This window comes from Mastigoproctus giganteus, chromosome 12 (assembly GCF_048544385.1).
Source record: "Mastigoproctus giganteus isolate SK-2022 chromosome 12, ASM4854438v1, whole genome shotgun sequence".
Taxonomy (NCBI): Eukaryota; Metazoa; Arthropoda; class Arachnida; order Uropygi; family Thelyphonidae; genus Mastigoproctus; species Mastigoproctus giganteus.
The window spans coordinates 34760414-34783328 of NC_143586.1; the positions used below are offsets into that span (position 1 = coordinate 34760414).

A 22915-nucleotide genomic window follows, 5' to 3' on the forward strand; every position below is an offset into this window, starting at 1 on the left:
AGTTCACTATTTTTTTTTTGTTAATAATAATAATAAACCCTTCAATCACAAGATTGGGTAGTTGAGCAGGTGTAACACTTGTACTACTTGGTTGGGGAGCGAGTAGGAATTCTCTAACAACTTTAAAAAAAAAAGTTGTTTGCTCTCAAAAGTGATGGCTACCTGGTGTGGACCTCTATGCTGATTGGGAACTTCATGAATATAAAGTGAATGGCAAGAGTGCACTTCAAGATAACTTTCCTTGCATTTAGCCAGTAGAGGACAAAGTATTTAACAGAAGTAATAGGATATATGTGAATCCTAGGAGGAAATGCCCAGCTGGAAGAGCAATATACATAGGGAAAAATAAGATTTAATTAGCCTGAAAGCTTTCGAAATATGTTCTTAATTTTTAGTAGTGTATGGAAAAATTTTGCTTTGGCTTTGAAAAGATTGACAGACAGTTCAAACAGTTCACTATAATTTAAAAAAAAAACTGATCTTCAAGTTAGCAAGCACAGAAATATGATCATCATATCTGGGGGGGGGGTCAAAAATTTGTATTCACCCAGTAGTTAGCATTAGTAAAGGTATATGATGCAAGAAATCAAGCTTATACAGCCTCAGAAACTTGCTCCACCAATCAACCTCCTGCTGGCTAAAGGCAAATTTCTGCACATCTATTCTACACCTGTTCTTCTCAGTTTGAATTTATGCCCTCTCAGGTGTGTAATCTGAGCAAAAGTAAATCCCATCAGCATTGAGCTTGCTCAAACCATTCAAGGCCATATACACCTCAATCAGATCACCTTGCAGGGGGCCTAGTCTGCAGACACTGCAACTTGCAGAACTTAGGCCTCTCTTGATAAGAGCACCAAACTGTACCTCTCACCAATCTTGTTGCCCTTCTCTGTACTTATTCTAGCAACTCTACATCCTTCCTAAAATGAGGCCGGCCTCAGACCTGTATGCAGTACTCAAAGTGTTGCCTGACCATTGCCTTATACAAGGGGATAATCACCTCCTTATCTCTGCTAGCAAAATTCCTCTATATCATTGACAAGACCCCATTGAGCTACTCTTGCACCTGTCTGTACTGCTCAGAAAACTTTATATGTGACTGCCCAATTACCTCTAGGTTTTTTTCATTCTCCACTTCCCTGAGGATAGTACCACACAGTTGGTACATTTCTCTGGGATTACCGCTACCCATATGCAGTACTTTGCATTTTTCAATGTTAAACTTCAGTTGCCACTTCTCAGCCCAACTTTTCTAGATCCTGCTACAGTAGCATACTTTCATTATTGACGTTAACAACCCTGCCAACCTTGATATCATCTGCAAACTTGGACGTTAAGCCAGATATGCCCTCATCAATATCATTGATAAATACAGAAAACAACAATGGGCCTAACGCCGAACCCTGCGGGACTCCACGAAGAGCAGTGTCCATTGATTACCACTTACTCTCTTCTCCCACTCAACCATCCCTTTATCTATAAAAGCAACTTGCCCCTAATGCCATACTGTTCCAGTTTATACAGCAGTCTTCCAGATGCAACATTATCAATAGTTTTCCTAAAATCCAAGTATATGATATAAAATTATTTTTTGCATCCATTTCCTTTGTGACCACATCATTCTATCCAATCAAATCGGTCAGACTAACTTCCCCTTAATAAACCCATTCTGTATCTGAACTATAACTGTGGTCTTGTCTAAATGAGCCAGCACTGCTTTTTTAACCAGGGACTCCATTATTTTCCTTGGAAAAGAAGTTAAACTAACACGTCTGTAATTACTCATGTCACACTTTGATCCACCTTTGTGATTTGGGGGATACATTAACACGTCTCCAGTCTGTGGGATCCTCCTCTGTGTCCAAGGATGCTCTCATAATTATGGCTAAGGGTTTTCTTACTTCCTTGGCTGCCTCCTTTAATATAATCGGATAGATCTCATCCACACAAGGTATCTTTCTTATATTTAATTTCAACAATTTATCCTCCACTTTTCTCTCAGTTATTATAAAATCCTTTATCTCCAGCATTCTCCTCCCTAAATAGCCCCATGTGTGAATCTACATGCAAAATACTCTTTCAGTTTGTCAGCTACCTGAGCTGGATCATCAACAGTCGAACCTTCAATATCAAATGGACCAATCTGAGATATCCCCTTCCTTCTATTGTTTGCATAAGTAAAGAAGTCTTTGCTGTTCCTCTTTGCATCCTTTACCAAAGATTTCTCATAATTTGCCTTCACTTGCCTGACCTCCTTTGTGACTTGATTACAGAATACCTTATATCTACCGTAGGCTTCTATGTCTCCTGATAATTTATATGCATTCCGTGCACTTTTCTTCTGTGCACAAGTCTCATTATTTCATCTAACATCCATTTAGGCCTGAACAATATTTCTTAATTGGTATGAAAAGCCTAGTAGCTTCCAAGATTAGTTCCTTGACTTCTTCCCATTTAGAATTTGCCATTGGTTACATCATCAATTGGTTCCACTGTATAGAATTTATAAACCGCCTGGGACCACTGTAGTCACCTTTACGAAAGCAAAATTCTTCCTTTTACCTCTGGTGGTGGTTACATCTTTGAGTAAATCCAACATCAGCACATTGCGATCACTGTGCTGATGCTGCAAATAAAGGAACTTAGTGGTTCCTTTATTTGCAGATTCTTAATGCATGAATAATCACTGCTGATAATCAGATCAAGAGTATTGCTCTGCCTGGTTGCCTCTTGAACATGCTGCTGTAGAAAACAATCATCCAATAAATCCACAAAAGTCTTGCTAGTGTGTGATTGACTAATCCACAAGTTCCAGCCAATATCTCAGAAGTTAAAAACCCCCATTACAAGACATTCTGATTTATCGGTCCATCTATTTCTCTGAACAGTTGTTTGTTGTACTCATCAGTCATTATCCTATAACACATCCCAACTCTTATTTTTGCTTTCCCAGTGTTTATGTCACACCAAACTGACTCAACATTGCACAGTCTGCCCATGTCTACTGGATGGACTTCCTTAGATTTTGTGTTTCTTAACTAACAGCATAACCCTTCCTCCTTTTCTATCCTGTTTATCTTTCTGTACACATTGTACTTCCCAAATTCCAATTCTACATTCCTTTTATCGTGTCGCACCATGTCTCTGATATCCCAACAATATCTGCCTTTGATGTCTTTACTAGCACTTCAAATTCATCAGATTTATTTACTATACTCTTAGCATTGGTGTACATGCAAGTATACATGCACCTGTTCTTATTTTTGGTTATCATAACACAGCCCACGTATTTACTTGTTCCATGATGACTCCCAGCAGTCCTTGAAATCCCCGATATCTTGCTTTCCAGGCTGCTGCTCCCAATAGAAGTAGTGCAAGGATCACTTTTACCTCTGCCTGCGGCTACTGTTAATCTATTAATGTATTAATTTGGGAATTCTCCCAAGCTAGCATTTTTCCGACTCACCTAACACTGCCTCGATAGCATCAGCAAATATTCTTGCACCCTTTCTATTTAAGCGTATCCAATCCCTGTAGAAGCAGTCTCTCCTGTTAACAAGCACAGGCCATGCTGAGTAAAAGTCTGCCCCATTAGCCTTGCACAATCTCTCCAGGGCCAAATTGATTGAGAAGTGTCTCATCATATACTCCCCCCCCTCTCATGTCTGGGCAGAATTGCACACACTTTCAAATTAACCCTAACGGGCTGCCTTTTTCAACATTGACCTGTATTTGCTCAGTAAATCTGCAGATCTCCGTCTCAATGTCATTAATGCCAACATATACAACAATATCACCTTTTATGCCTTTAAAAGATATCTGCCCCACAATGTCATCAGCTTTTGCCCCTAGCAAACATACCATGGTCTTGTTCCACCTTGGTTGTAATAGAAAGACGAATTTATTTATTTATTTTTTTATGTTAAAATTTCTATAGCAACCAAAAATTTTGGTTTTGATCTAACAAATTATTTTCCCTCCCTTTCAATGCTGTATAGAATTTATAAACCATATATTAATCGAATCACTAATCTGTATTCCAATTTATCACAATGGATAAATTGGAATACAGATTAGTGATTCGATTAATCCTTCTTCAAGGGAAAACACCCAAAACATTCCACAAAGAAATGGTTGCTGTTTATTGAGAAGACTGCCCAGGTTACAGTGTTTCACTTTGGTATAAATAATTCAAATGTGGAAGAACCTCAGTGCATGATGAATAAACCCCAATATGGCCAGAAACTGGTGTAACAGAAGAGAGTGTTGCAAAAATTGAGGCATTAAACCTGAAGATTGAAATATTAGTGTCATACAACTAGCTGCAGAGCTCCAAATTAGTGTAGGGTCTGTAGAGAACATCAACAGTTGCATATGAGTAAAGCACCTGCTAGATCAGTTCCTAGACTTCTGAACACTTACCAGAAAAAGGAAAGGACACACTGTGCACATGAAATGTTGTCAATGTGCCAGGAAAAGCAAGAGGATTTTTTTTTTCATGGCTGGTCACCACGGACGAAATTTAGATCCATCACTATGATCCTGAAACTAAACAATTGTTAAAACAATGAAAGCATGCAGAGTCACCACCCCACCAAAAAAGGCACCAGTGCAACCAAGTACTGGAAAGGTGACTGTTAGTTTTTTGGGATCAGCATGGTGTAATACCAACAGACTACCTTCAAAAGGGCTGTACTGTGACAATGAATTATTGTTACAACCTCCTCATAAAGCTGTGCTGCTATAAAAGAAAGGGAGGAAAAAAAAAAAAAAAACTGAGGAAGCTGTCAAGGTGTGCACCTGCTCCATGATAATGCCCTGCCCATTCCTTGTATGCTGCAATGAGGTGTGCTCATGAATGTGGGTTTGAAATAATGCCACATTCGGCTTACTTCCCTGACCCTTGCATCCTCAGATTTCTTCCTGTTTCCATTCTGAAGTCCTTTCTTCATGGAAAACACTTTGCTGCTGTAATGCTGTTGATGAGGTGATTTCTGCTGTCAAATAGTGGTTTGAAGGACAGTCAGAGGACTTCTACAAAACTGGCCCGCAGACGTGTATTGTGAGGCGGGAAAAATATGTCATTTTGTTTGTTGGCTGTTGAAAAAGTGTAATACATGGTGTTTGTTGTAACCTTTATCACAAATACTTCTGGGTAAATACAAAATCTTTTTAGACTCCCTGTTCAACTGAATTCAACATTGACTGCAAAACTCGTCATATGCATAAACATGCAGAAGTTATCATTTTGAATGACACTGATAAAAAATGAATAGGGGTGTGGAATATCGTGCATTTTGTGTACCATTCAACATATTTATTGGGAAAAAAAACAAGAATAAAGAAATTTGAAATTGAAGGGAAAGTTTGTTTTTATTTCTTTTGTTATATTTTAATTACAATTATATTTTTAATGAAGTCAGAATGGTGTGGGCGTATTAGTGTGCTATGTTTGCCATCAGTGAGAGGTTTTTTTTTTTTAATGCAATTGGTGATGCTCTTAAATTAAAAATTATAATGAAGGAATGCTAAAATTGATATTTTCACTTCTTCGGTAGAAAATCTTTTAAAGTTTTTATTTTTTGTTGCAAAGTTACATCAGTGTGTTCACTTGATATTTAATATGATTGTGTCATAATTATTGTGTCATATGATCTATTCATTTTCACCAAAAAATTCTTATATCCGTTGGGGTAGCAGCAACAGAAACTGACATCTAATGGATCATATCCTGATTAAAATGACACTGTAAAGTTGTGAGAAGAAATATGCAGTGAGATTAGCAGCCATTTCTCCTGGGTGTTTACTAATATCCATCTTTGTAACAGATAGTTCTACATTTTTTATGAGCCCTCCATAATGTCATAGTGGGTTCACCAGTTGTTATTTGTTTGGAGAGGTTTGAGTTCTTTTGGAAACTGCAAACTGAAGAAATTTTTAATCCTTTCCTTGGTATTTGTAAGAAACATCTATGTCCCGAGTAGTGAGTGTTTACTGGAAAATTTGAAAATTATCAAAATTTAAAGCTTTGTACTTAAATGTTTCTGGTCCATAAAGATATAAAAAACAACATTTTGGAATTCAAATGTACATCACCAAGGGTGTCAAGACTAATACTCAAGATTTCTAAGAGGTATAAGCTAAAGGTTATAATGATTTATGCACCAACATCGAGCCATGATGATGAAGAGGATGAAGAAATGTACACTGAAATTGTGTCTTCTAAATGAGCAGAAAACCCACTACACTATTATTTTGGGGGACTTCAATGATGGGTTGGAAAAAGACAAAACAGCACAAAAAGGGAACTGTAGGAAATTTTGGAATTAGTGAAAGACTTGTGGAATTTGCAGAATCTCAAGGATTGTCAGTAATGAACACTTTTCAAGAAAAGGGTGAACAGAAAGTGGACATGGAAGAGCCCAAATGGATTAACAACTAATGAAATTGACTTCATCCTCACTAACAGAAAATATATCATGAATAATGTTACCGTCCTGAACAAGGTAAATATTGAAAGTGATCACAGAATGGTTAGATGCACACTTGATATAGATGTAAGAAAAGAAAGGAAAAAACTGACTTCAGTAAATAATATGAAGGTCTTTGAGAAAACAGAAGAGGAGAAAAAGCAGTATGTACTGGACATAAGAACAAGTTTGAGCTTCTGCAGACAGTTCAGGACCAAGATATCAACAAGGAATATTACAACTTTCTGAATGTGATAAAGCCCAAGAAACCTATAGGGAAAAAGAAATCCAAAGAAGAAAAAATTAGTCAAGAAACACTTGTCATGATGAACTGAAGGCGACAAATGAAGAGCAAGATAAACACTGACAAGGAGAAAATTGAGTATACTGAGTTATGCCAAGCCATTAGAAAGAGACTCAGAGAGGACATAAGAAAATTTAACACAAGAAAAGTAGAACAAGCATTAAGGGAAAACAAAGGACTTAAATCAGCAGCCATGAGCAGTAATACTGAAAGACAAATGATACTGAAACTGAAGAATAGCGATGGTGTACTTATAAATAGCAGAGAAGGCATAATTCAAATAACAGAGAATTACTACTATAGAGAATTATACAAGGAGCAGGGGAATGATGCCAGCAGTGGGGAAGATGGATCGCAAATTAGCAACACATACGACATACCTGATATTTTTCCTGACAAGGTAGAACATGCGTTGAAGAAAATGAAGAATCAGAAAGCCCCGGGGAAGATGAAGTCACTGTAGAGTTATTAAAATTGGGAGGAAGAGGGATAACACAAAAAGTGGCAAGGCTCTTCACAAAATGCATTAGAAAAAGTGACGCCTAAGCAGTGGAATAATGCAATCATAGTTTTGCTGCATAGGAAAGGAGATAAATCAAATTGGAAATTATAGACCAATTAGCTTGTTATTCCACATCTCCAAGTTGTTCACAGGGGTCATTACTAACAGATTAGAAAGAATACTTGATAATTAGCTTGTTATTCCACATCTCCAAGTTGTTCACAGGGGTCATTACTAACAGATTAGAAAGAATACTTGATGCGAATCAACTGAAAGAGCAAGCTGGCTTTAGGGCAGGATTCTCAACTATTGATCATCTTCACATAATATCACAGCTAATGGAGAAAGCAAATGAATATAAAACACCATTATGCCTGGCATTTGTGGATTATGAAAAGGCATTTGACTCCATACAGCATAAGGCAATGTTTTGGGCACTGGAAAAACAAGGCATAGATACCTCATATATTATGATTTTGAAGAAAATATATGAGAACGCTACCTCCTTTATTAGACTAGACAAAGACAGTAGCAAATTCAAAATCGAGAAAGGAGTTCGACAAGGAGACACAATATCTCCGAAGCTGTTTACTGCTGCCCTTGAAGAAGCTTTCAGAAGATTAGACTGGTCACAGAAATTAGTCAATGTGAATGGAGAGTACCTAAACCATTTACGATTTGCAGATGACATTGTGATCATAAGCCACAATCCCAAAGAATTAGAGGAAAATCTTAATCAGTTATGCAGAGTTAATAAGGATTCTGGACCAAAGATAAATATGGCAAAAGTAATGATGGACAAGTATGCCACAGAAAGGGACATAATGATTGAAGGAGCAGTAATTGAAAAGGTGGAGTCATATACTTATCTGGGGCAAGTTATTAGCTGTAATAATGATATATGGCTGGAAGTCAAGAGAAGAATAAATTATGGATGGATGGCATTCAGGAAATATAGTCACATACTGAAGAGCAGTATCCCAGTTTGTCTGAAAAGTAAAATAATTAACCAATGTATACTCCCCACCATGACTTATGGAAGTGAAACTTGGGCACTCGCCAAAAGAATGGAAGAGAAGCTGAGAACTACACAGCGAAGAATGGAACGAATTATATTGGGAATCAGACTGTTAGATAAGAAGAGAAACACATGGATTAGGCAGCAAACTCAAGTACAGGACATTTTTATCAAAACTAAAGAACTAACATGGTCTTGGGCATGACACATAGCTCGAAGACATGATGACAGATGGACTAAGAAAATAACAGAATGGTACTAGAGGAGCTAGAAGAAAACCTGGAAGACAACGGCAGAGATGGATAGATGAAATTCATGAGTTTGTGGGTAGTAAATGGATGGCTATTGCACAAAACAGAATGAACTGGAAAGTTGCTGGAGAGGTCTTCATCCTGTAGTGGATTGAAAATGGCTGATGATGACTTAAATGTTTTAAATATTAATTTGTTTATTAATTTTACTTTATTGGTATAGAGTGAAATTATTTCAAAAATCAAATCAGAGTTAAAAAAAGAAAATCGCCAAGGAAATAAAAATATCACAGTCACTTTTTTTTTTTGACTTAATAGTGTCTTCTACCTTTATTTATATATATCATTTTATTCAATGTCATCAACCTCTGGTTCTGAATTCTAGAGAATTTTGGCCTTTATAACTGGACAACAATGGCTGACGAGTTCAGTTTCCTTTTCCAATTTTAAAGTATATTTTCACTGCAGTCTATTATAAATGGTGCCTGGAATTACTTAGAAACAGAATATGAGATGGCTGCATTTACTGGAAGAAATCAAATGCATTTACAGATGTTATGTGAGAAGTATGTGCGTTTTTCAACGCACATACTTCTCACACAAAATCCACAAGCACAAAAAATTTGGGTGCCTCCGTAGCCAGGTGGGCAGGAGCAGCAGTGAATAGCACATGCTTCTTGATTAGACCAGGGGTTGAGCCCGTGACCACCAAATATGGAGGATGTGGAAAGGTCAGGGAATGACTACCGCATATCCCCGGTGCAATATGACAGTTGCTAATGCTCCTAAAAACCAAAGCAACAACAACAAAAAATGTATATATAAGTACATACTGTGGAAAGAGATAGTCTTTTCAGTTGGTTTATTTCTTTCCTGCAAGTTATTCCTGGTTTGTTAGTTCCACAACAGCATGGAAATCAGTCTGTGAACATATTATACGCCAAACATATACTAGTGCAGTGTAGCCTGAGATGCTGATGTGCTGTAAAGCTAACAGCTTTGTATAACTTATTACTGTTCTGTGAGGCATGAAGATATTTAGGAGTGTTAATGGCAAAATTAAAATCTCCAACTCAAGATTGAATCAATAGGGGCTAACTGTCCTTAGTCTTTACAATCCACACAAGATTCCAACGGAAAGGTATTTTAACAAATAGGTGCTAAATTCTTAAATTACATCACACAGCTGGCACTTCTTTCTCTCTCTCTCTCTCTCTCTCAGTTTCACTCCTTGTCCATCTCACTGTCATGTAGTAGTTTTTCCTCAGTCTTTTTCTTTTCACAAAAAAAAAAAAAAAAACACTATGCTAAAGTTGGATTTTTTAAAAAAATTCTGTGAGTTTCTTATTTTCTTTAACAAATATAGCTGTAATAAACATCTTAGCCATAAAAAGCAAAATAGTTAGCCATAAAAAGCAAAATTTATTTTTAGAAAGCAATAAATATCAGTGAAAGAATTTAAAAGTTTATAAAAACTAATATCATTAAAGATTTAAATATATGGCAACTGTTATTCCGTGTTGCCCAGAATTTAGAAGTACACACCAAAACACCACCTCCTCTTCTCGATAAACTAGTAAAGGCCACCTTCCTTGTCAGTCATAATTATAAAAGATCAATACTGGTACAATAAAGTACAGACAAATACAGTGGCATTATGGCATGAATGTCAAAACAGTTTAATAGACCTTGAAAAGTGCACATACTCCATATTCTTGATTAAAAAAAAAAAAAAGAGGTACTAAATTACACATAATTAAGCTGTTTTAGGGAATTGAGTGAATTTTTTGTTGAAATTGTTAAACAGTACTATCAAAGTGAAAAGTCACTAAACTCACAAACTGATTGCTATTATCCCAAAATGTTCATGTCAATGTCCGTTTTATATATAAAATTTAAAGAAGGGGGAAAAAAAAAAAAAAAGAAGCAGAACTGCAGATCTATCAATTTGTTGTATCATCAAGTTGATTTTTGTGCTGATCCAGTCCAGTGAAGTGTTAAAACAAAATATTTAATACATTTATTTTGTACACTTATAGCAGAAATTATGTCCTAACGAATGAACTTGGTGTGGATTTTTGGTGGCTAGCTAACTTTCTGTCATGAATTCCTAGAACCATAGCATTTTTTCCAACAAAGTTTGTAGATGCTTGAAGTTAAATAATTTATAACTTGAATATAATTATATTTGGAGAACCAGTTCATCATTCAGCTCAATTTGCAGAAAAGTTCTTTTAAACTAACATGAGATAATTACTTTTGCCAAAAAAAAAAAAAAAAAAAAAAAAAAAAATATCGTAATGCTGCCTAGTATCATTGAGGATAAAGAAATTCATATTTTGGAGTATCAGTTCTGTAAATTAGAGTGTGGGAATGTACAAGACACCATTATGTATTGAAAAAAAAACAAAGAAAAGTGTCATGGTATTTTGTTGGAGAACTGAGAAGTGTACAAAGAAGCTTGAAATATGGTAAATTATCCCAAATTGTGCTTGACATTCAAAAAATTCTTGATAGCAATGCTGAGTTGAGTGTAAGAGAATGTTCAGCCAGCCAGTGGAACCTGAGATAAGATCTCTTTCTTTAATATTTGCAATTGCTCTTAACAGCAAGTCTAAACAGCAATGCCTTTCTTATAAACAAAACTCTGACTCAACACTTCTGAACAGGACATAGTTTGCAATAGTATCTTTCCTGAAGTAATCATAATCATTTGATGTCTAACAATGCAAGCAGAAATCCACAGACTGAAAAATATCCTACGTATGCTAATGTTTGAAAGCTTACTGATTAGTAAACAATTTAATGACTGCATTTTGTTATTAAATACATACGTTGTCAGTGAAATTTAATTTATATCACAATGTGGTTTTTAAAAAAATCTCCTTCCTTCCTCTTTTTTTTGCAAAGAATTCTTTTCCAAAAAAAGCTGTTTTTTTTTTTTTTTTTTTTTTGCCTGTTTTGGTTAAAAAAATTCCCTCTTGCTTACAATTACCCAGGTTCCAGCTTTTTGAATATCAAATTGACATCAGTGATTTATAAGGACTTTAGATAACTATTAAGAAATATTGACATAAACTCGAATGATGAGAATCTCAAATGGCAAAGATTTCATTGTGTTTTTTACTTCCCACCCACATTATAGTATCATTGACATATTAAAAAATTTGTAAGTATTGCCAGGTCTCTACAAATAGCAATAATCTGAGAATTGCTGTGATCACTGTTAGAATCTTATTCCTCTGAGTCCATTTCTGAGACATTTCTGAAAAAATTCACTTGTCTTGACATTTGAAACTGGATTAAAACTTTTTTCTTTATGTCAAAGGAAATGAATATGAGCTTAACACTCATCTGACCTTCCCCCCAAGCAGTCGTCAGATCCATTAATATTAGTATTAGTCATAAAATGCAAGAACACTGCAGACTGTAAATTTCCTGTGTGCTTTATTCCTCGTGCAGGTGCTGACCTATGAATTTTCTTAAGCTGTCAGCCACAACTATACATGGGGGTCAGTTATTCCAATAATTAATGATTCATTGGTCTTAAGAAACTTCCTGCAATCCAGTTTAAAATCATCATGAGTAATTTGAATTTATGGCCTTCGTTTATAATAAAAATAATTAATCTTCATTTTCAACCTATTCTGAGGTCTTATAGGCCTCAATCACATCCTTTGTGGGTTACCTAGTTGCCAAGTTCCATAGCCCACATGTTTAAAGTCCTTCATGTGAGCACAACTTTTCCATTTTTGCTAGGCATGTCATCTGTCTCTGACCCTTTTGAAGTAGCTTAGTGCCTTTTTTGGTCTCCATACTTGAGTGCAGTATTCCAGGTGCATCCATACCATTGCCTTATACTGTGGGATTATGACCTCTCTATCCTTACAAGCAAGTGTTAAATAAATCATTGATAAGATGCCATGGGCATTCCTTGGTGCCTATCTGTACTGGACAAAAAACTCCATGTCTGCTTGGATCGTAAGATATAAACCCTTCTCCTCTACTGTTTTTAAACTTCTCCTAGTTTAAAATTATTTTGTGGGTTGTTATTTTTGAAGTGAATAACTCTTTTTGCTGCATTAAAACGTAGGACCATTTCCAAAGCTTCTCCAGGTTGCTCTGAAGGAGTGCTACTCGCCACCCTCCTTGGTGCCTTGAAAATGCCCTGTATCCCTTCATCGGTGTTACTTAAGAAAATAAGACACAACAGGTCACAGTATTGATTCATGCTGGACTCCACTTTTAATGCTATCCCAATTTGATGAGTTACCATTAACCACAACCCTCTGTTTCTTGTCCTCCAACTATTTCATGATCCATCTCAGGATTTTACCCATGATACCAACATGTTCTAGTTTTACAGCAATCTCAAGCAGGATAGAGTCAAATGCTGACACAAAAATATATAAGCTATGTCAAAATTGCTTTCTGCATACAATTCATGAGTGACTCTTTTAAAATATTTAACCAGATTAGTTAAACAAGGCTTTCTCTTTAAGAGTATGTTATGTTTCCTTTGAAAACCATTTCTATCCAGATGCCCCTGTATTTTCACTAATTGCTCTAATTTTTCCTACCACTAAGTTAGATTGACTGGTCTGTAGTAGCTTTTGGACAATCTTTATGGATTGGAATATGTGAAAATTTTCAAATCCAAAGGAATCTACCCTGAGCCCAGTGGCACTCTCATAATTAATGATTCAGTTTATTCTCTTGCTATACTTTCCCCAGAACTACACTTCCCACAGATGTGAGAGGCCTTACTTGCCTTCGTGCTCAAATATTTCTAAAACAGTCATCTATAATTTGAATATTTTTATTTCCTACTATTCAGCTTCACTTGCACAGTTCTTTCCAAACTTTTTGTGACATTGGGAAACACTTGCATGATGTCAAGTGAATTCTCCCTTTATAAACTGTCTCCTGCAGCTAGTTAAAAGGAATAATCGCACAAAAACATAATTTTGACTAACATGCTTAGGGACGTGGCACTTGTCTATTAATTAAAAATATATGGTTTAATTCATTATATTTAATTAATTTGATATGTTTGTTAATTTGATATTCATATGATAATTTGGTTTATTATAATTTGATTTATTTACCTCAGATTTGATCGGCTGCAAGCTCCTCTCTTGGAACGTAAAGCTCAACTACTGAAGAAAAAAGAAGCTTATCAGTTTCAGAGAGATGTTGAAGATGAAAAATTGTGGATTTTGGAAAAAATACCTCTGGCATCATCTAATGATTATGGAAATAGTCTGTTTAGCGTCCAGATTCTAAAGAAGAAAAATCAGGTGATTTTTAGATTTCTTTAAAACTTTTAGATTTAGGCATTAGTATTTTCTGCATTTAAATCTTCAGTTTTCATTCAAATATTCATCTACTTCAGTTAAAGTGAATGAATGTTTGGTGCACATTTTGTACTATCTAGAAAGAGGTGCTAAAAGGAATAATGGATTGAAACAGTTTCAATTCATGCATGTCACAAAGTAAAAAAAAATTGAAGCATGTGTGCTCAGATTGGTTGTCTTTGGGTAAAGGTTTCACTACATTGGTAGAACAGTGGCACTGGCAACATCTAACTCTATTTAAAATAATGGTTAGAAGCAAGAAAAGACATATCAGCACTTTTTTTTCAAAAGTTTCCAAATTGTAAAATGCAACAGGCAAGCTGCACTGTCTAGGTGCTGGACTCTCATTAACATTAGTAGAGGCATTTGATGCAAGAAAGCAAGCTTATGCAGCATCAGCCAAAAAAAAAAAAAAAAAAAAAAAATCTACTTCCACTTCATCCCTCTGTTCGTTCAAAATATCTGTCCAGCTAAGCCTTAAACTTATTTAGGCTATCAACTTCCACGACAAGGGATGGAAGTCTGTTCCACCAACCAACAACCCGCTGGCTAAAGGCAAATTTCCGCATGTCTATCCGACATCCGTCCTTCCTCATTTTGAATTTATGCCCTCTGAGGTGATTATTCTGAGCAAGAGGAAGAATCCCATTGGCATTGAGCATGCTCAAACCATTCAAAGCCTTATACACCTCTATCAGATCACCTCGCCGGTGCCTAGTCTCCAGACTCTGTAATTTGCAAAACTTAAGCCTTTCTTCGTAAGAGCAACCCTTTGTTCAATTCACTAATCTTGTTGCCCTTCTCTGTACTCATTCCAGAAGATCTACATCCTTCTAGAAATGAGGCCTCCAGATCGGTATACAGTACTCTAGGTGTGGCCTGACCATTGCCTTATGCAAGGGAATAATCACCTCCTTATCCCTTTTAGAAAAATTCCTATATATCATTGACAATACACCATGAGCTACTCTTGCAGCCCATCTGCACTGCTCAGAGAACTTCATATCTGCCTGCACAACCACCCCCAGGTCCCTTTCATTCTCTACCACTGTCAGTGTAGAACCACAGAGTTGATACGTTGCTCTGGGGTTGCTGTTTCCCATAGTACTTTACATTTGATAATGCTAAACTTCATTTGCCACCTCTCAACCAATCAGCTCAACCTTTCCAGATCCCTTTGCAGCAGCATAGTGTCAGTAGTGTCCTTGACAACGCTGCCAACCTTTGTATCATCTGCAAACTTGGACATTAAGCTTGCTATACCATCATCAATATCATTTATAAATACAGAAAACAATAATGGACCCAACACTGAACCCTGAGGGACTCCACTGATAACATTAGTCCATGATGAGCAGTATCCCTTGATTACCACACTCTGTCTTCTCTCCTTCAACCACCCCTTTATCCATAGCAGCAATTTGCCTCCAATGCCACACTGCTCCAATTTGTGCAGCAGTCTTCCATGTGCAACAGTATCAAAAGCCTTTCTAAGATCCAAGTATATAATATCAAAGTTATCCCCTGCATCCAGTTCTTTTGTGACTGCATTATAGTATCCAATCAAATTGGTCAGGCAAGACTTTCCCTTAACAAAACCAAACCTAACAAAAGGTCATTAGATGATCCTGCAGTGCTTCTTTAACCATTGCCTCCATTAATTTTCCTGGAACAGAAGTTAAACTCACAGGTTTATAATTACTTGTGAAAGCGTTTGATCTGCCTTTGTGAATTGGGGTCACATTTGCACATCTCCAGTCCATGGGTACCTCCCCTGAGTCCAAGGAAGCTCTCATATTTATGGCTAAGGGTTTGCTTACTTCCTTTGCTACCTCCTTTAATATAACTGGATAGATCCGATCCACCCCAGGTGCCTTTCTTGTTTTTATCTTCAACAATTTCTCCTCCACTTTACTCTCAGTTATTACAAGATTCTCTAGTTTACTGCCAGAGTTGAATACATCTCTGGCATTTCCCTCCCGCTGAATAACTCCCCATGTGTGAATGTTGATGCAAAATATTCATTTAGTTTGTTAGCTACCTGAGCAGGATCATCAACAGTTGACCCATCGATATCAAGTGGACTAATCTGATTCATCCCCTTCCTTCTAGAGTTTACATAAGTAAAGAACTCTTTGCTGTTTTTCTTTGCATCCCTTGCCAAAGATTTCTTGTAATCTGCCTTCGCCTGCCTAACCTCCTTTGTAACTTGGTTACAGATCAGCTTGTATCTATCATAGGCCTCTGTGTCACGTGTAAATTTGTATGTATCCCATGTATTTTTCTTCTCTGCCATATGTCTCATTAGTTCATCTGACATCCATTTGGGCCTTAACCTTGAACAATATTTCTACGTTGGTATGTAAAACCTAGTAGCTTCCAAGATAAGTTCTTTAAAGCTACTTGGAAGCTCATCCGGTAAATCCACAAAAGCCTTGTTAGTGTGTGAATGACCAACCCCCAAATTCCAGTCAATATCTGGGAAATTAAAATCCCCCATTGTAAGACTCTCTGATTTACTGGCCCACTCTATTTCCCTGTACAGTTTCTTATTATACTCATCAGAGTCATTAGGCCTATAGCACACTCCTACTCTCAATTTTGATCTCCCAATGCTTATGTCACACCAAACTGACTCGACACTGCATTGTCCAGCGATGTCGACTGGCTTCACTTCCTTGGATTTTTTGTGTTTCTTAACTAATAGGATAACCCCTCCTCCCTTCCTATCCTGTTTATCCTTTCTGTAGACGTTGTACTCCCCAAATTCCAGTTCTGCATTCCTTATATCTGTGTGACACCACGTCTCTGATATCCCAACAATATCTGCCTTTGATGTTTTGAGCAATACCTCAAATTCATCAAATTTATTTACTAAACTCCTAGCATTGGTGTACACGCAAGTATACATGCACTTTTTCTATTCTTAGCTACCCTAACACAACCCAACCCATGTGTTTACTTGTATCGCAATGACTCCCAGCACTCTCTGAAATATCCTGCATCTTGTTTTTCAGGCTTCTGTTGATTCCAATAGAAGCAGTGCATGAATTTCTTTCACCTCTGCCAGTGGCTACTGTTAATCTATTAGTCTTTGTCTTCCTTCACCCCCCCCAAGAGGATCCCTTCATTCCCCTCACAAGATTGGTGAGGGGAATGAAGGGATCCTCTTACCAAGAGAGGCTTAAGTTCTGCAAATTGCAGTGGCTGGAGACTAGGCACCTGCGCTGTGACCTGATTGTGGTGTATAAGGCCTTGAATGGGTTGAGCACGCTGAATTCTGATGTGATCTTCCACTTGTTCAGATTACGAACCTAAGGGGGCATAAAGTCAAATTAAGAAAAGACAGATGTAGAATAGCTGTGCGGAAATTTGCCTTTAGCCAGTGGGTGGTTAATTGCTGGAACAAACTTCCATCTGTCTTTGTGGAAGTTGAATTTATGCCCTCTTAGGTTCGTAATCTGAACAAGTGGAAGGATCCCATCAGAATTCAGTGTGCTCAACCCTTTCAAGGCCTTATACACCTCAATCAGATCACCGCGCAGGTGCCTGGTCTCCAGCCACTGCAATTTGCAGAACTTAAGCCTCTCTTGGTAAGAGGATCCCTTCATTCCCCTCACCAATCTTGTTGCCATTCTCTGTACACGCTCAAGTAAATCTACATCCTTCCTAAAATGAAGCCTCCAGACCTGTACGCAGTACTCAAGGCGTGGGCTGACCATTGCCTTACACAGAGGGACAATCACCTCTTTCTCCCTGCTAGCAAAATTCCTATATATCATTGACAAAACCCCATGACCTGCCCTGGCAGCCTGTCTGCATTGCTCAGAAAACTTCATATCTGACTGCACAATTACTCCCAGGTCTTTTTCATTTTCTACCACCTTAAGTGTAGTACAACACAGTTGGTACGTTTCTCTGGGATTACTTCTACCCATATGCAGTACTTTGCATTTGTCAAGGTTAAACTTCAGTTGCCACTTCTTAGCCCATCTGCCCAAATTATCTAGATATTGTTGCAGTAGCACACTGCCATTACTGTCATTAACAACCCTGCCAACCTTTGTATCATCCGCAAACTTCGACATTAAGCCTGATATACCTTCATCAATATCATTGATAAATATACAAAACAACAGTGGACCTAACACCAGACCCTGTGGGACTCCACTAATAACATTAGTCCACGAAGAGCAGCACCCATTGATTACCACCCTCTGTCTTCTCCCACTTAACCATCCTTTTATCCATTGTAGCAACTTACCCTTAATTGCATTCTGCTCCAATTTGTACAATAGTCTTCCATGCCCAACAGTGTCAAAAGCTTTCCTGAAATCCAAATATATGATATCAGAATTATTTTTTGCATCGAGTTCCTTTGTAACCACACCATAATATCCTATCAAGTTTGTCAGACAAGACTTACCCTTAACAAACCCATGCTGTGTCTGAATCATTGCTGCAGTCTTGTCTAGATGATCCTGCAATGCATCTTTAACCAGTGACTCCATTATTTTACCCGGAACAGAAGTTAAACTAACTGGTCTGTAATTACTCGTGTCACCCTTCGATCCTCCCCCACCTTTGTGAATTGGGGATATATTTGCACATCTCCAGTCTGTGGGAACTTACCCTGCGTCCAAGGCTGCTCTCATAATTATGGCTAAGGGTTTGCTTAGTTGCTTTGCCACCTCCTTTAATATAACTGGATAGATCCCATCCACCCTAGGTGCTGTTACCAGCACCTGGGGTGGATGGGATTCATGGTAAGTGGGAAGCATTCAAGGAATTAATAGTGGAAGCTACTAAAAGTTTCATACCTATTAAGAAATATTGTTCAGGGTTTAGGCCTAAATAGTTATCAAACGAACTAATGAGACTCGTGGCAGAGAAGAAAAATTCATGGGATGCATATAAATTGTTAGGTAACACAGAAGCCTATGGTAGATAGCTAGTCTGTAATCAAGTCACAAAGGAGGGTTAGGCAGATTACGAGAAATCTTTGACAAAGGATGCTAAGAAAAATAGCAAGCATTTCTTTACTTAAATAAACTCTAAAAGGAAGGGGATGAATCAGATTGGTCCACTTGATATCGATGGTTTGACTGTTGATGATCATGCTCAGATAACAAACAAACTGAATGAGTATTTTGCATCCACATTCACACATGAGGAGTTATTAAGGTTTGAAAATGCCAGACGGTTATCAAATTGTAGCAGGGTGCTTAATGATTTTGTAATAACTGAGAACAAAGTGCAGTAGAAATTGTTGAAGTTAAACATAAGAAAGGCACCTGGGGTGGATGTGATCTATCCAGTTATATTGAAGGAGGTGGCAAAGGAAGTAAGCAAACTCTTAGCCATAATTATGAGACCATCCTTGGACTCAGGGGAGGTCCTCACAGACTGGAGATGTGCAAATGTATCCCCAGTTCGCAACTGGGTATTGAAGGGTGACATGAGTAATTACAGACCCGTTAGTTTAACTTCTGTTCCGGGTAAAATAATGGAGTCATTGGTTAAAGATGTATTGCAGGATCATCTAAACAAGACGGCAGCAATAATTCAGACACAGCATGGGTTTGTTAATAGAAAGTCTTGTCTCACAAATTTGATTGGATATTATGATGTGGTTACAATGGAACTGGATGCAAAAAATAATTTTGATATCATATATTTGCATTTCAGGAAAGCTTTTGACACTGTTGCGCATGGAAGACTACGGTACAAATTGGAGCAGAATGGTATTAAGGGTAAGTTGCTACAATGGTTAAAAGAATGGTTGAGTGGAGAAGACAGAGGGTGGTAGTTAATGGGTCCTGCTCTTCGTGGACTAATGTTATTAGTGGAGTCCCACAAGGTTCAGTGTTGGGTCCACTGTTGTTTTGTATATTTATCAACGATATTGATGAAGGTATATCAGGCTTAGTGTCGAAGTTTGCGGATGATACAAAGGTTGGCAAGGTTGTTAATGACAGTAATGGCAGTGTGCTACTGCAACAGGATCTAGAAAATTTGGGCAGATGAGCTGAAAAGTGGAAACTGAAGTTTAACATTGACAAATGCAAAGTACTGCATAACCCCAGAGAAACATACCAACTGTGTGGTACTACACTTATTGTGGTAGAAAATGAAAAAGACCTGGAGTAATTGTGCAGTCAGATATGAAGTTTTCTGAGCAATTCAGATAGGCTGCCAGGGCAGGTCATGGGGTTTTGTCAATGATATACAGGAATTTTTCTAGCAGGAAAAGGAGATGATTGTCTCTCTGTATAAGGCAATGGTCAGGCCACGCCTTGAGTATGTGTACAGGTCTGGAGGTCTCATTTTAGGAAGGATGTAGATTTGTTTGAACGTATACAGAGAAGGGCAACAAGATTCGTGAAGGGAATGAAGGGATCCTTTTACCAAAACAGGCTTAAGTTCTGCAAATTGCAATGGCTGGAGACTAGACACCTGCGAGTTGATCTGATTGAAGTGTATAAGGCCTTTATTGGGTTGAGCACGCTGAAATCTGATGGGATACTTCCACTTGTTCAGATTACACACCTAAGGGGGCATAAATTCAAATCTAGGAAAGACAGATATAGAATAGATGTGTGGAAATTTGCCCTTAGCCAGCGAGTGGTTAATTGCTGGAACAAACTTCCATCTGTCATTGTGGAAGTTGATAGGTTAAATAAATTTGAGGAACTGGACATTCATTTGGAGTGAATGTTGTGTTTTTTTTTTGGCTGATGCTGCATAAGGTCATACACTTGCTTTCTTGCATCACATTGTACTACTACTACTATTGTGGTGAGAGCCAATATTTCTCATTTTTAGAGTGTAGCTCTAAAACACAAGTCCACATGTGCATTTTGTCACTCACAAAAAAAAAAAAAAAAAAATTTCAATCAACTTTTATAGCCATATTGGGTTTATATATATATATTTTTATTTATTTTTTTCTTTTTTTAGATTGATTAATAGTGTTCTTTGAAGAATCATTGCAATCATGATTCCAAAGGTGAGGGTTTTGTTAGGCCTATCCTTTGACTGTGGATGGCCATTCTTGAATAGACATACATTTCATTTAAATATTCATGCTTGAATATTTTAAACGTACAGTGTAGGAGCTCCAGATATATATATATTTCCAAAAATGAAGTAAAGCTCGTTTTTTCATAAATTGCAGTTCTTGCCAGTTTTTTCTGGCAACTTCTGAAATTTTAATTTTTTTTTTGTGTTTTGGAAGATTTGCATCAGCAGTTGGCAGTTATTGCAACTTCCTTTATAGTTAGGACTTTTTTTTTTTTTTTTTTTGCTTCACAGTATAATGTACTATATTTTTAAAAAGTTTAAGAGAGTTCTTGTATAGCTTAAAAATTTTAAATACTTTTTTCTGATTTATTTGTAGTCACTTCGAACTGAAATTGATAATCATGAACCAAGGATAATTAGTGTTTGCGAAAATGGTCAGAAATTAATTGATGAAGGTCATGAAGATGCAGAAGAATTTAGAAGGTTGATAAATGAACTGATGGAAATGTGGACTGATCTGAAGAAGGCTGTTGACTTCAGAAAGAATAAACTGGAAGAATCTGAGAAGGCTCAGCAGGTAGGTTAATTTATTAACAATGATTTCTGTGAAAACTTATGATATAGGGAAAGTTAAAAATATCAGATTTGTGGTATGACCAGTTGACTTAAAATGATAAAGAGTAATAAAAGATCTTTAAGCATCATACAAACTGTTAGCTGGGCTTTTAATTAAGATCTTGCAAGTGAAAAGCATCAGATTGAATTGCATAAATTATATTTTGAATGGCAACTTGATTATGTGACTTTAAGCTACTGTGAAAAATTTTCAACACAAAATGGTTGGTACTATCTTCACCCACTCCTCCCTGTGTACTGCATTTATTGTCAAGGGAAGAAATAAAGAAAAGGTTAGGATAAAGGTAAAAAAGTAACAGTCATTTTACTTACATGTATAATTCACAATTTAATTTAATTTGTAAAATTCTATACAAAAAAAAAACTGATTTTTGTTCGTAATGAATTTTCTAACAGCATTCTAATTGATCAGTATGCACAAATGTTACACTGTTTGAGGAAGCCTCCAAGAACATTGCACACTGCTCAACATTGAATGAACAGCTACAGCACTGGGAGCTGGTAAAACTTCATATTTATTATTTTTAGTCTAGTCATTGTTGTCACTTCTGTCACCTGTGGAACCCATAGGTTGCATTGTAACTGTCCACCAGCATTGTCTTTTTCTTCCTCTGTTATGTATTTTATTATTGAAGACAAAATGTTTAATAGCTTTGATTCACAATTGAACATTTCACCAAGTGTTAGCTCCCTTTTATTTTCTTCTGAAAGTTGAGTTGTTGGGGCAAAACAAAATCCAACATGAATGAAATGGTTTTTTTATCATTGCTGATGTCATGAGACTCCAGCAGCAAGTGGTAGGAATCCATAATATTGGTGATTAAATTCAAAGTTAGTAGAGATTATTTACAAATTAATAACATAGTTGGTATGGAATACTTACAAATTAATAATAAAGTAGGCTGCATTGTGAAAAGGAAGAGATTGAGGTTTACTATAAGTTATCACATTTAAGTTATCACATTACTATAAGTTATTACATTTCTGTCTGCAACATACAGGTATGATAACTGCAATATAACAACTGTTCCCTCCATCCTCCCCCATGACCTTAATCTTGTATTTGTGTTTAGCATTCACCTTTTGAAGTACACTGCACATGTAACAGTTGAGGAATTTAGGTGTAATATGATTTGGTTGTAATCAGATTGAAAGTTTTTAAGTCTATCTATGGGCACCTCTGTAGCCAGGTGGGAAGGAGCAGCAGTGCGTAGCACACGCTTCTTGATTAGACCGGGGTTCGAGCCCGTCACCACCAAATGCAGAGGATGCGGAAAGGTCAGGGAATGACCACCGCATATCCCGGAGCAATATGGCCTTAGTTGCTAATGCTCCTAAAAACCAAATAACAAAC

At 37.0% G+C, this 22915-nt stretch overlaps 1 protein-coding gene across 1 annotated transcript in view; it reads left to right on the forward strand.

Moving 5' to 3' along the window:
* LOC150076876 (spectrin beta chain-like) overlaps positions 1-22915 on the forward strand; it is an 800006-nt gene that overhangs the window by 456026 nt on the left and 321065 nt on the right. Inside the window, exons 30-31 of the mRNA XM_090386889.1 lie at positions 13659-13845; positions 21302-21502. Of these exons, the coding sequence (XP_090243015.1) occupies positions 13659-13845; positions 21302-21502 (388 nt within the window). The remainder of the gene's footprint in view (positions 1-13658; positions 13846-21301; positions 21503-22915) is intronic.